Raw genomic sequence first — 15,224 nt, forward strand, 5'->3', positions numbered from 1 at the left:
GAAAGTGTCGCCAGACAAAAGTTCATTTTACCAGGCAGACACTTCCAGCAGAGCAAGACTCACTGGTAGGCAGCCATTTGCCGCAACCTGATTAGCCTAGAAAATGGGAACGAGGGAGAGCCAGAAGGAGAGAGATGGATACAGACAGACAGGCAGACAGATTGATGGATACACAGCAACAGAAACATCAGTTCGGACAACAACAATATCAACTACCAAAGGTTTAAGGCTTTAGAGTCTGAGAATGACTTCAAGTGAATCCCATGTTGTCTTTGTTATTTTGGAAACATGCAGTATGTCTGTGTTGTAATCCCATTATGATCAGGCAGGGACTGTTCCTTCAAAGTTTCCCACAGGCCAAAAATGTATTTTAGGTGTTGGAACCCAAGGGAGACAGAGGAGAGGAGACGTAGAGGACGGAGATGGAGAAGTGGGTGGAGCAGTGGGGGAGCTGAAAACAGCATTACACATCCAGAGTCAGCAGCAGAGCCCTGAATCCATAAAAATATTCCACAAGTATGCGCCACGCTTGCAGACTGATCCGTCAAGTAAATGTCCGAGCGGGGATTTGACAGTGAGAAATAATAAATACAAACACTGCCACAGAAGGTTTATTTTTTTGGGGGGCAGGCCACTGAAATCCATTCTATGAACGGGAAACATTGAATCCAAGCAGTGTGTTTACGCGGTGTGAGACTTGAGAGTGACTCTTCAGTAAAAAAAATATTTTTTTTACATGATCCACAGTGTCCATGTTTGGTAAACATAGCTTATGACTGAAGTCAATGTTCAGCAGCTAACACTTTTGAATGTCTGAACTTAAAAAAAAGGAATATGAATACTCCAAGAATATGGTGTTTATGAGCCTTTCAGTTTTCATAAATTGGAGCCAATTTTATTCATGAATGTAAAAATGTCTTGGAAAGCGGTCTTACCTTGCAGCTATGTGGAAAGTGAATAATTTGCAGTTAATGGAGAAAAGCTGCTCAGTCATTTGCTTAAGTACTTTGATTCAGACCTGTGAAGTCTCATACACAGCTGCCGGCCCACCTGAACACCCGCAGTCTCAGAATCGAAGCACACACACACACACACACACACACCCCCCTCCCCCTTCCCCTGCAGCCCAAAGCTACTGCCCCACTTTCGGCCCTCTGCGATATTTTCATAACCCCCTCTCCCAGGACATCCAGATCACTGTCCAATTACCAGGTTGCTTCCAACTATTAACTGGAAATCAACGCCGCAGGCCGCTAAGGACATTCCTCACACAGCAGTCAGCTGCTTCTCGTGCGTGTCTCTTTCCAATGCATTTCTTGTTAGGCCGCAATTAAAAAAGTGCGTAACCATCTTTGGCCTTGTGGAGGACTTAAGCCAGGCAGTGTGCGAATAAATCATTCGGACAGATAGTTAGCGATTGTGTTTCACATAAAACATGGCTAATGTCAACGCAAAGGCACACTCAGTAACATTGGAGCAGCAGGGGAAAGGTGTAACAAGCTCAGATATGAAAGCCTTAGGAGCTCTGATGGATGACTCATGCTTACATAAGGACTTTTTAAATACAACCTGAAGTGTTGTGCTGTTTAGTTGTAACACCGGGATTAGCAAATGACACGAACACCAAACACTTCCCTTTAACTGACAAATCAACTCGAGTAACAGATTGGGGCTGCCGCTTTAGTTTAAGCTCATTATCACTGATGAGAAGAGTGCTGTGTGTGTGTGTGTGTGTGTGTGTGTGTGTGTGTGTGTGTGTGTGTGTGTGTGTGTGTGTGACAACTTCAGTTCAATATGTGATGATTTTAAAAAGAGATGTTCCATCTGATATACCTTGTATATAAGTTAGAATAAAGGTGACTGGGTTGCTTGAATCCCTGGCATTCTTGAAATATCGACTTCACTTTTTACCTTCTATAGAGAGGCACTGTTGTTTTGCCCTTGGATACAAACAGTGTATGACATGAATTTAAAAACTTGTTCAAAACGCTCCACTGCTGCAGGTAAATATATGGAAGTTGTGGCGGTAGCGTTTGAAAAGTGTCTACAGCCGGGGGATTGTCGATTTTTTTTTTTTAGATTATCAGCTGGCCCTTTGACAAGCATGTGAACCTCAGCAGACATGAACAGGGCGAGCGGACTCAGTTATTCAGTTTATGAATATTTAGATTATCATCGGATCAGATGTATGTGATGCTTCTCGTCAGCCTTGGAGAGTAGTGAACTACTCGGGAACTATGTAATTAAACAAGAAATTAAGTTTTTTAGTAGCTTGCTTGTAGGTCAATTATATTCATATATTCAAAGTGATTCAAGCTGTTAAATCACTTTTTAATCATTTTCTGTCATCTTAAAGTGCAAGGAAAGAAGATGTAAAAATATTTGTTTAATAATGTATGACTTATGTAGTTGTACTGGGTATTTAAAAGATGCATTTTTTTTCAGTAGTACATATACAGTACATCATTCTTTGCTGTTTTGGTCTCGTGGAAAGCCCTGATGGGATGATTTAGTTTCAGGAAGGTTAAAGGTTTCAGAGATATTCCAGCCAGCTGGATTTTAAGCTGTTTAAACCATGGCTTCAGTTTTTAATGTTCTAAGCCTAAGTTTGTAATGCCCAAGGTGTCAATTTTTCACAAATTTCTATTTCCTGGTATTTTGTTTTTTTTCATTTTAAGTATGACCAATGAAAAGGTTGCGTTTTTTTTTTGTTTTGTTTTTTACAATAAACTCAACTGAGTGGCATTTTTTTGCAAGCATATATTATATATATATATATATGTATATATATATATATATATATATCTTTTGTTTAAATTTTGTGTCACATGTAACCTTTACTGTTGATTTGGCATTTGTGTGCCTGCCATGACCTCAGATCATAATCTGAGTCACTGCTGTCTTTTGAAAGCCTTGATTACTTATTGAAAAAAAAAGAAAAAAAGAAAAAAAAAATATATATAAATATATATATTGTTATTTTTTGGGGTTTATTCAATTAAGGGTGCAGAAATGTAAAATGCACGTGCAATCCTTTTGCACCCTCGGAGAGGCGGCCCTGAAGTACAAAGATATCTACTGCTTACAAAGACATGCTTTTAAATAAGTTTCCCCAACACTGCGTCTCTTGTTATGTTTCACACTCAAACTTCTCATCTCATCGTCTTGTGCGATGTTGATCACTCATTACCACTGAATGGCACTCATCAAGATCCTGTTCCCCAAACTAATTACAGCATAATAACAACCATGTCTTCATCCAGACTGGGGCTTCTGTTGTGCTTCCCTCTATTTACCTGCTTATTAATAATGTCAGTTCTGTGCCTATGCAAATGCTATTGCATGCAGTTGTGTCCAAACAGGAGAGCAGGTGGAGCCTTGTTTGCCAGAGCATTGAGTTAAGAGAGGATGCAGGTCTTAAGAGCTTATCAGAGCTGAATGAAATACAGTTTGGGCCGTGTACCAGGTCGAGGGCCCCTACAGTCATCTGCTAATATATCCCCAACACTGCATCCCTCTCCTCTCCTCTGTAGTCCTCACCTTTCAAAACCCGTTGTTCCCCCACCAGCTGTGACCTTTACTCAGAGGGGTCAGCACAAAGACTGTGTGGAAGTGTGTGTGTGTTTTCAGGGGTTGCTGCGCGTGTGTGTTTAGAAGAGGGGAGGGCCGAGGGAGTTGACATAACATGAGGGGGACTTATCACCTCAGCTCATTGAAATAGGTTGACAAATGTCTGAGTTCAGCTCAGACACAGAGAGAGAGATGTCAGAAACCGTTGGCGCCCTGTTTTAACTTTTTAAAACACGGATATGAAATTCATCGACTGGATGATATTTTTTATGTACTAATGGGGCACGAGACCATCTGCTTATGGGACTTCCCCGGACTAATTTTCTCCTTTTTTTTAGCATAATAGACTTAGTGAAATTGGTTAACACTTCAGTTGAATTGGATTTTCATGTACAAGAGGAGCAGATGTGTGTTTTGTTAAAGGGGGCTGCCCTGCTCAGCGTGCTGGTTCACGGTTAAAGCTCAGCGCTTTGGGACTTTTTTCAAAGTAAAAGATGGATTCTTGGGACACAGACTCGGAGGATACATGCGATTGGGGCGACTCCTCTGAAGAGGCGCCATCATCATCGGAAGACCAACCTGACGTCAAATGCAATAAAGAGTAATGCCGATCATGCAGTGATGTGTGTTGCCTGTTGAGAGTGATGATTTCATTGTGTGCCAGTGCCATTTATGGAGTGAATAGAGTCCAGGACATAGCTGATGATGTACAGGTTCGACTGCCTCCATCGTCAGTGCTCTGATCAGACATTTGAAATGAATATTAATGTGGTTGAATAATGGCCTTTCGATGTGTGATCACTGACTCCTGAATGTGTTGTTTTATCTGTTTCTCCAGGGAGGACATCAGGACAGCCAACGTCATTGCAGCAGAGGCAGTCACCTGTCTAGTCATCGATAGAGAGTGAGTATTAATAAAGTGCTTAATATTCCTTTGGTTATTTCGGCATTAAAGAGAAATCAACAAAAGCCAGAGGTGCAAGAGCTCAATGGATGTGAAGAGCCGCAAACTTGAGTCCCCCAGTTCTTCTTTCTAAAGCCTTTCTTGCCTGTGTAAAGCACTTTTAATTGCCTCCGAGTTCTAAATTTGCAACATAAATAAAGCTTCCTTGGCTCATTACTGTCAGGCGAGGACAGTTTCCTGGAACAGGCTTCACTATCACTACTTTACTGAGACATTAAAAACAAGCTTTTACACCTCAGGGGGAAAACATGGCCCCAAAATTGAGTGTCACTGCTTTCACAAGGTCGGTTTCCACCCTTAAAAAAAAAAGAAGTCAACTTTTTGCGAAAGTATCCAATCAATTCTATTCAAAGAGAAAGCAAGGAGTTTGAATTCATAATGGGTTAGAGTTTTGCATCATGCTTTACTTCACTGTACTGTACTGCTTTGTTGAATGCCTTATTGCAAAGCGACCTCCATCATCCCCTCCAATCAGCTGATCATGTCGAGTTCCTCACGCAGCAATTCCCCAATTCTCATGGAAACATCTTCCCAGCATAAATACTTCTACTGATGGGATTTAGTTAATGATGTCAAGTGGGCAGCTGTGAAATGTTTCAGTAATCCTACAAAGCCTCCAGGAAAGAATTTAGATCAAGGCTAGATGCGTAGCAGAGAAAGATTAATAAAGATTTATTTTTCAGCTTTATCACTTGCAATGGCTGCACCTCAGGCTTTGTTCTTTCCTTACATTATGGCAACAGTTTCTTGACATTATTTATTGATGGTTTCATTGATAGGATACAATTATACATAGACGAACTGAAAACAGCCATTCAATTCAAGTATCGTAGTGTATGTAGCTGATGCTAATTTGCTACACCAGTACCTTGAAGGGCGTTCGTGTTCATTTTAGTCTGTGTTCTAAACTGTTTTTAGGATAATGTTCTGAAGGAAGTTAACCAAATAAAGTTTATATGAAGAACCTAAGACACGGTACATCTCAGAGCATCTCTGTGCAATAACTTGAAGCTGTGTGGAGAGTACACAGAGACAGGTGGACATGTAGCGTGGGGAGGAGATTGTAGATGATATCAGCTTACCAAGGGCCTCCCTCTGCCCTCAGGGAACATGGCAAGCACAAATGGGCCATCCACAGCTAGTGGAGGGGATAGTGAGTGAGTCACAGAGCACAGGTGATTACCACTGACTCTCACTCTGCCTCTCGTGCAAGCAGCTCGTGCTGTCACAGCCCAAAAAGCGAACTGTGTGTGTGTGTGTCATCAATGTGGCTAGTTTTTGTGCAGATGCTATGGTAGTTAATGTTCAAGCTTGTGTTAATTTTTGTGTGCAAGCGTGATGCACTAAACTAAAAAGGGAAGCTTAAGAGGTAAGTTAAGGATATTTACTGAAGCTGTGCTGGAAAAGGGAAATGAGATAGACACAGAGTGAATAATACATGGAATAAAAATGTACAGAAGGGAGTCAGCATCTCAGTACAATAGAAACTGTAAGCAGCTAGACTTTGTTTTTTTTTTTTAAAGGAAAGCCAAGAAAAAAAAATCCCCACTCGCAGGCATTATGGTCTCAACAGGAGAAAACACCAGATGTATTCCATCTTCTGGCTGACAGCTTGATGAGCCTTGCGCAAAAATCTCAGTTATTTGTTCTTTCAGGATGTTTTTGGAGTCTTTAGCATACGCAGCCATACTTCAGAGAGAAATGAGCCAAAACGGAGCTATTTTTCATGTAGCAGCTCCCCCCCCCCCTCCCCCACCTTGAGTGCAACTTTGGAGGATTTTATTTCAGGGAGTGGGCCTATTATGTAGCTTATTACTCTGCGGTCAACCTTTCATTTTAATTTAACTTTCATATCCTGCTTGATCATACTAATGAGGATTTATTAAGCCCTGGTATTTCGGGCAAGGTAATAGCTTTTTTTAATGTTATCATTAAGGCCTGAATACACTGCCCTGTTTCTTACATCTTCACTAACATGTTACTGAATAAATAGAACATGTTGTCTTTGGGATTTCACGAGTGTTAATTTGCATAGTATCCACTTTACAAGCAACAAGTTCTGTTTTCGATTCATATTTCAGAATCTTATCAGTAATTAAAAATAAACGCATGTATCCCTCTCAGCCTTCATCTGCTCTCACAAGTGTTTACACTTCTTTGACATATCTGTTTTCTCGTCTCTGCGATTTTTAGAGGCTTGTCTCTAAAAGCTGACTGATGAATATTTAATAGTTACCGGCAGTGTTGTGTTTTATGACGGTGTGGTTGTATATTGGACCAGCTTCTTGTACCGCTTGCCTGCAGTGTACTTATTCCTTCCTTTTTTTTAAACTGAAAACTTTTCATTCAGTACAAAGTGTAAGTGGAGAGTATGTTTCTTCCTTTATGTTGGAGCTATTATAGGTTATCAAACAAATTAAAGATCTTAGGAAAGGTTGTGCTGTTATAACATTCACTGTCTGTTTTTCAGTTCATTCAAGCACCTGATCGGAGGTTTGGAGGATGTGTCCACTAAAAGCCACGAGGATGCTGATGCCAAAGCCAAGTAAGAAAATTACGATTTATTCATTCATTCATTGAAATAGCAATTATGAAAGCTAATCGTATTGCTTTGGGGAAGTTTAGGCTTTAAGAGGTCTTTTGTTTTCAATCAATTAATTTTTGCAAATGAATGTTCCAGCTCAGTAGCCTTTAAAACGTTTGCACAACAACCACGACTGCAACATTTTAAGCAGAGACGTGCTCCAGGCTGGACATTAATGCATTGTGCCTTTAGGTCTGTTATGTAATAACACAATACCCGGGATGGCAGGACAGAATCAGAAGCTCTGACCTCTGCCTCTATTTCTGGAGGAATTAATATGTACACTATTTACCGTCGCTATGGAAACAAGAGACTGTTGAAAGCACAGGGCACCTTGGCAATGAGGCGGGCATCTTGGGGTTCAGACGGCTACGTGTTGGCACAATCTGATACCTCGCTCGCTCGCTCGCTCGCTGCCATGTTGTGAGTCAAGGTGAGGAGAAACGAGAAGCCGGTAATGACAGTTTACACAGAGCGGGAGGGCAGGGGCAGATTATCACCTCGGGAGTGGGACGAGAGATGGACAGAGTGAGGAGAGACAGGTAGTGAACAAGACGGGGGGGGGGGGGGGGGCAAAGAGATCTATACTTTGCTACAATGCTTTGGATTTCAAGCTGACAGCAGAGTGTCAGTCAACTTCGGGAATTTAGGCAGCGAATAGCAGAGCAGAACATAACAGCAGTCACTTTGACACACACTCTACGGACAGAGAGGTGAGAGGTTTAATGCCCCTTACAGCTTGTTACTGCTGAAGTGGGTGATAGAAGGAACCCTGAAGTATCAAATGTCTAATCATTTTCAATATCCCTTCGTCTTCAGGGTCTCTTTTTAAAGATTAGTGTCATGCAAATGAGCAGTATTAGCATGGCCACTAGTTATAAAATAGAAAACCTTCTCTCTACTCACCTTTATGCGTTTTTTTATAACCTGGTTAAGGTAGTGTCACAGTAGTGTGCTGTGTGTGCTGTGTGAGGGGGGGTGGGGGGCATCATTACTGTAACTATACTTCAACAGTACTACAGTTGCTGTCTGCGAGGCTGACAGGTCCTTTCTTCAGTAACCTCCCTGCTCTGTGCTCTGTGCTCTGTGCTGCGTGCGCACACTGCCTTTGAGCCTCAAACTATACAAAGTGCAGTGAAAGCAACCGTTACAGCTGTAAAGCTTCACCTGTATTTCTGGATGCATTGAACATAGATTCAAGTATTTGAAGAAGTGAAATGTAGAAGAATGAAACAGAAAATTCACCCACAATGTAGAATTAACACAAGCTTATTTTACATCTTACCACAGCTGCAGGAGTCTTTTTAAACATGGCAATGAAGCCATTGTCATGTTATTTCTTCACTCTTTTGTTCGTACAGTGAATACATCCACAGAACATTGATTAAAAGCAATATTATGGAGGAATTTGGTTTGGTGCGATTTGGTGCCCACTGAAGGTCTCTGAGTGCAACTGCACTGTCATAAAACAGATGGGACCTGAGGCTGCTAAACCTGCTCAAATAAGAGAGGAAAAAGTGTGCAATCCACAAAGCAAGGGCAAAAGGTGAAAAACATGCAAACTCCACTGCCAAGCAGACAACATCCTGCTCCATTAGCATCTATGTAAATGAGGGTATATTTAAAAGTTGGTGCAAAATCACCCCTTACTCGGCAAATAAGTCTAATGTTGCAAATATCTTCCAATTCATAGAGCCCACCGCTCATTGCCACAGGAAGCTACAGTGGTGCTATTTAACGCTTTTAGATCTGTGTAGGTATAGGTGTAATAGGTGTAATTTCTCTCTCTCTTTACTCAATCTCCGTTTACTCAAAGACAAACGGAGGGCATGTTGCACTCAGCTGGTTCGGAACTGTGGGACAATAACTGTATATATAGGAGATGTCAGGTGGAATTGATTTCCTCATCACTGGAAAGTTAGCAACTCTGTATGACTTTAAAATAAATGATCTCTTAAAGAATTTAAAATATTACTTTCACATTACTATTATGAACATAACCAGGGGTTAAATACGGTCCGGGGCTGTTGGCGACTTAACACTTCATCCACCTCTGTTGAAATGGTCTGGAGCCGATACGCACAAGGATGAAGACGGAGCAGTTAGCGGAGGCAAAAGGACAGTGCGAGAACTAATACCATAAAACCTTGAGAGAACCGTGCTGGCAATGTTACATATATATTGCTTAAAGCAGGTGCCCAGGGCGCTCTGTGGAAATAGGAGAGGTGCCATTCTCTCCTATTTCCACAGAGCGCCGAAAATTATTGTGCGGTGTGACTTTGAAACTATCATGTAAAGTAGAAAGGTTAAATGCTTCAAAGGCAAAATAACTGTAGCGTTGGACTCTTTTGCTTCATTTGCCATATAACGTATGTTACAAACCTTTTTACATAACGTCTTACCTCCCTAGAACACCCCCCCCACGCTTTTACGATAGGGAAAATCTTCTGCCCAGGCAGTCCTGAAACTTTCTTGAAATGTTATTTTATATAACTGAAGATGGATGAGCAAAATAGGACCCAGTGTGCGTGAGCACGTCCCACCAATGTTGATCAGGTGGAGGAGTTCAATAAGCAGGGGTTACCGGTAAATAAAAAGAGCCATTTAATTAGAGTCATCTTTAAGGTCAGAGACGTTGTCCTCTCCTCCCTCTCCCTTGAGTCTAGACCAAGAAGAACCAGAGCAAAGGGACAGACACACATGCACACTCCCTCATTTTCACACACACGCACGCACGCACGCACGCACACACACACACACACTTGGGGATTGCATCATTTTTTTAATGATCTCATCCGTTCACTGATACAGATTATCACCCACTGGGGTGCTACTTGACCTGCACTTTGTATTTCAGTGGTAGGAATGGATCTGCCATGTAACAGCTATGAGCAACATGTCATTAAAACCCTTAAAATACATTTACTACTAACCATGGATATACTTAAGGGTTGGATGCAGCTAAGCTCTGTGTAAGTCTCGTTCAAAGTCATGGTTTAGACATACATTTAGGTGAATCTGTGGTTGCGGTCCCACTGGGTCTGCTGGCCGGTATCATATTCCATTGTTTGCCTCAGACACTGACACAGACAGGAGTCTTTCTCGGCCCATCTGAAGAATGAATCAGTATGGACAATGAGAAGTATGTTCTCAGCCTATCTGTGGACACATCATCTGTGTGAGAATTGTTGTTGCTGCTCTAGTTGATATCTTAACTACTGTATCTATCATTCAGCTTTCCTGTGTGTCCTTGGTTGAGATGAAGTGAGACTGGATGTATTTTTTTCCTGCATGAAACCTTGATTACAGTTTGTTTGAAGTGAACTGATAACGGTTGGATTCAAGGTTGTTTGATTCTTTTCCTTTAGAGAGGAGTCTTTTAACTTTGGATGAATGTGTTCATTCTTTCATTTGCTACATGACACAAAAGATTCAATTTATTATCTGCTACAATATGAGGCTTTGTTCACATGTTGGCTCCTCACCTTGATACTTCTAATAGAGCGACACTGCCATCTGCTGGCCGGATAAGACTACTACTTAAAAACTTTTCTTCAAAGCCACACTGTACTGTTGGACAACCACTACTTAACCATTTCTATCTTGTAAGAGTTTGAGACCCATGTCATTAATGCAACTCAAACACCACATGTCCACACCTCTTAGCTCTTGTGTTTATTTTCCATCTCCATTTGCGTGCCCATAAATCTACCAATGCACACTTGTCAGTCACCCTGACATTAATGATAATCCTATCCAACATGCAGTTAGACATGTACACCTGGTTACTTTCCTCCTGTCCTTGTCTTCAGCAGAGAGCATTTTGGGATTTGGAGTGTATTCTGGGCTGGTTTCCAGATTATGGGAGGGGAGAAAGAAGATAAAAGGATCACCTGTGAATCCTATGTGCTTGTAGCGGTGCCTCTATACAACCACAAATAAACAGTGACTGTCCTGGTAACCTGATGTGTTTCTGTGAAACATGGAGCTCAGTAACCTGACAACACTGGGCCTGCTGGTACGCAGCTTAGGAAAATAGTTGTATCCTTCTCTCTTAAAGTGGAACCCATTTTTTATCTTGTGGATCTGCCGGAGTAAATTCTCTTTCCACGTCTCAAATAACCACATGAGCTTTTAATGAAGTCAGGCAAATGCAAGAGTCCCAATTCCCTCTTCTTTTTTTTTTTTCTTCAATTCAAAGCACTCGTAAAATGAGTCATTGTTTAACTTCTATGTTTACATAATCTTAATCCTGACATCTTAACGAAGGAAGTCTTCTGTTATATCTAAACAAGACTTGGCTGTGGGGAAATATTTTTGATAACTGCATTATAGATAAGCGTCTGTATTGGCAATGTGGTCCAGTCTGGATGATCCCCTCCCAAGAGTACCCAGGTTTAGATCTGTCCTCACTGATCTAGACACTGAGCTGATGTGACATTGTCTGGATCAAACAATAATCACAGAAGACACAAACGGAACATTTGGCGATAAGGAATGGACACGTGGAAACAATGTCCTCTGTTGTGAACGTCTGCTGTGGCATTTTTTTTGGTGGGGGGGGGGGGGGTTGAAGGCAGAGCCAAGGCATGTCTTTGGAGAGACAGCTAAGTAGCGAGCAGCTCGTGTGACCAATGTCCCACCTTTGTTCTTTCTGGGCACAGATAGCCCGTGTTGAAAGGAAGGTCAGGAAGGTTTGAGGTGGGACTAAACACAAACACATCCTGTTCACAGGTTCCTACACACACACACTAACTTCCACATCCTCAATAACATCCTCCATAGCTTAATACGTGGTGACTCCACTAAGATTTACAAACAGATGAGCTAAAAGGAGAGGCGTATGATTTGTCTCAGGTTGTTTAAAGTGGATTATCTCTTCTTTCATCCTCTAATCCTTGTTTCTCTTTCTGTGTCGTTTCCCCTTTCTTTCCTCGGAACTACAGGTATGAAGCGGAGAACGCCTTTTTCTTCAATCTAAACCTAGCTGACTTCAACATCATTGACACGCTGGGGGTCGGCGGCTTTGGCCGTGTAGAGCTGGTGCGTTTCTTTTAAATGTGAAGCATGTGAATGTGAAATATGAAGCAGTCTGGCTGTTTCTGTATCTTAATATGTGGGCTGATCGTCTTTCATTCCTTCTCGCTGCAGGTTCAGCTCAAAAGTGACGAGAACAAAACCTTCGCCATGAAGATCCTGAAGAAGCGGCACATTGTCGACACGAGACAGCAGGAGCACATTCGCTCAGAGAAACTCATCATGCAGGAGGCGCACTCTGACTTCATCGTTAGGTACACATCAAGAACAGCGTTATTAAACACTGATATAAAAGCAACACATTTCTCAAGAAGCAATAATTAATCACCTCAGAGAACACAGGGTCTATATCAGCGGTGTAGTGTAGGGTATATGCTGGTAAATGGAGTATAAATCCCCTCTGATTCACACCAATGATTGATTGACAATATCCGTGGTATGCTGCAATTATTTTCCTAGGATGATGAACGAATGACTCTCCCTACTCTGTCTCTAATTGGCTCATACGGATTAACTAAATATTCAAAAGGAGTGTTACGTGTCACTGTTCATAACAGAGGCAGATTATCCTCTGCCGGACTGGCCACATAAAAAAAGAGTTACCCACTTCTTTAGGCACCACTACACTACTGGTCTCTATACCACAGCTGTCTCTGTGGAGTTTGAAGAGTTATCTGTCTTGTTTGTGAAGTTTCCCCTCATGTGCAAGTCAAGTATATCAGACACAATTATCAAAGTACAGAAAGTGAACACAGAATGTGATCATATGAGATTTTCTGTCTCCCTGAGATGATTCTGTGATACCCATGTGACCCTAACACGTTTTGTTTTGTGTTGTGTTGATGTTTTTTAATTTCACTGTAAGAATGTTCATTGAAATATTAATTTAGCTTTGCATATTAATTAAGAGCACTTCTCCCAATAGATGTCCATGGAACATTTCTTTTGTGTTTTCAGACTCTACAGAACATTCAAGGACAGCAAGTACCTCTACATGTTGATGGAAGCGTGTTTAGGAGGAGAGCTGTGGACCATTCTGCGAGACCGGTCAGCTCAATTTCACTATTTTTCAGATTCAATTGAGATGTATCACAGTCACTGTGTCATATTCCTAGTTGAACTACAACATGGAAAGAGAAAGTGTCACAGCTATAGAAACATATTTGAGATAAACTTTGTAGGTTTGTAGATTATCAATGGTTCTCCATTCAAGTTTTACAGTTTATGTCTGTTGGTCACATTAAGCTTTCACATTTTGCTCTCTGACATTTATTTCATAGAGTTAATATATCAGGAGTGAACTCTGCAACAGCACAGTTCTAACTTTATAGATATATTTATAGCAAGTGTGCTCCAAATATGGTCAATTGCTCTATATTCTGTAGTACTTGTATGTTTCAGAGTGCAAGGATAATTTCCCTCAAGGGGACGATAAAAGTAAATCTGATCTTAAATCAAGGTGTTGAAATTCAGGGCTAATTTTATGGAGAGTGTTTTTTATAACATATTGTTCATGAAGAATCTACTATGGGAATATGCAGAGAGAGGAGCATCGAGAAGTCAGTGGTTGGAACAAGAGATGATTGTTTGTTTCAGCTGTGTTGTCTTGGTGTGTTTCCAGGGGTTCATTCGAGGACTCAACCACCAGGTTTTACACCGCATGTGTGGTGGAGGCCTTTGCCTACCTGCATTCCAAAGGAATCATCTACAGAGACCTCAAACCAGAGAACCTTATATTGGACCACAGGGGATATGCCAAACTGGTGAGAGATCATTAGTATTACAACATGAAAAAAAACTCTTCTTCAGTGTCTTTGCTGAAGGTCAGAAACTCTTGCTAATGAGAAAAACTCTCTGTCCTTTCTATGATGCCGAGATGATGAATCGAATGAAATTTGAACACTTGCCTCATGCTGGCTGTAAACGAAAGCATAAATATAGAATAAAGAAAGGCGTAATTGAGGTTAAGTCGTGTTCTGTGTTTCTTGGGGTAGTGCCATTCCCCTCACTCCTCATGGAGAAACCAGTTTGTAGCTTTTGGCAGATCAGCAACCAGCTGCTCCCTCCTTCTATCCATCATGAATACGCATCAAGTGAATAACTCTGAAACTGAAATGATGACACAGTTTCCAACTTCACTATCTTTATAACTAATGTCTGATAAAAATCAGGACAAAATAAATAGGATTTAATCTAAATGATTCCTCAGCTCTGTCAGTCTAACCAGAAGAATCTTTCTTTTCCATCAGGTTGACTTTGGCTTTGCAAAGAAGATCGGCTTTGGGAAGAAGACGTGGACATTCTGTGGGACGCCGGAGTATGTAGCACCGGAGATCATTTTAAACAAAGGCCACGACATCTCAGCCGACTACTGGTCGCTAGGAATCCTCATGTTCGAACTCTTAACTGGCAGGTACACACAAGCCTGGGCATGTCGATCAAAATAATACAATATACCGCTTCAACCAATGAAAAACCATTCAGAAACTCTGACAACACCGTTTAATGTGACTCGATGAAATTGATCTATACATGTGCATTTGTCACTCAAGATTCATATCTTTGCCTCTGTTCTATCATAGCCCTCCTTTCTCTGGCCCGGATCCTATGAAAACCTACAACATCATCTTGAGAGGCATCGACATGATCGAATTTCCAAAGAAAATTACCAAAAATGCTGCCAACCTAATCAAAAAGCTATGCAGGTGAGTGTTGCTGTTGAAGCCATTTAAACTTAAGTGTCATACTTTGAAGTGGTCTGTTTTCTGAATCAGGGTTTCTTTTTTTTTATTGGTTTGTGTTTTTTTCTGCTGCAGGGATAATCCGTCTGAACGACTGGGAAACTTGAAAAATGGTGTCAAAGACATCCAAAAGCACAAGTAAGCATGTCTATAAATACATATAATCCTCTTATTTATACATTTGTCTCCGTGGTCAAAGTGTGGAGCAAAGCCTGTTTCTTTTTCTCTTTAGATGGTTTGAGGGCTTTAACTGGGAGGGCTTGAAGAAGGGAACACTGGCGCCGCCTATTATTCCTAATGTAAGTACACACTGCTGATTGCTTTCTCT

The 15,224-nt window shown here is 41.2% G+C and overlaps 1 protein-coding gene across 2 annotated transcripts in view; it reads left to right on the forward strand.

The window, feature by feature from the left end:
* LOC109981882 (cGMP-dependent protein kinase 1) overlaps window positions 1-15,224 on the forward strand; it is an 85,201-nt gene that overhangs the window by 67,023 nt on the left and 2,954 nt on the right. For both annotated transcript variants that reach the window (XM_029276825.2, XM_020630864.3), the window contains exons 8-17: window positions 4,409-4,474; window positions 7,005-7,079; window positions 12,065-12,161; window positions 12,270-12,409; window positions 13,113-13,202; window positions 13,777-13,918; window positions 14,405-14,568; window positions 14,738-14,860; window positions 14,972-15,034; window positions 15,129-15,195. In XM_029276825.2, the coding sequence (XP_029132658.1) occupies window positions 4,409-4,474; window positions 7,005-7,079; window positions 12,065-12,161; window positions 12,270-12,409; window positions 13,113-13,202; window positions 13,777-13,918; window positions 14,405-14,568; window positions 14,738-14,860; window positions 14,972-15,034; window positions 15,129-15,195 (1,027 nt within the window). The remainder of the gene's footprint in view (window positions 1-4,408; window positions 4,475-7,004; window positions 7,080-12,064; window positions 12,162-12,269; window positions 12,410-13,112; window positions 13,203-13,776; window positions 13,919-14,404; window positions 14,569-14,737; window positions 14,861-14,971; window positions 15,035-15,128; window positions 15,196-15,224) is intronic.

The sequence above is a fragment of the Labrus bergylta genome, chromosome 10 (genome assembly GCF_963930695.1).
Source record: "Labrus bergylta chromosome 10, fLabBer1.1, whole genome shotgun sequence".
Taxonomy (NCBI): domain Eukaryota; kingdom Metazoa; phylum Chordata; class Actinopteri; order Labriformes; family Labridae; genus Labrus; species Labrus bergylta.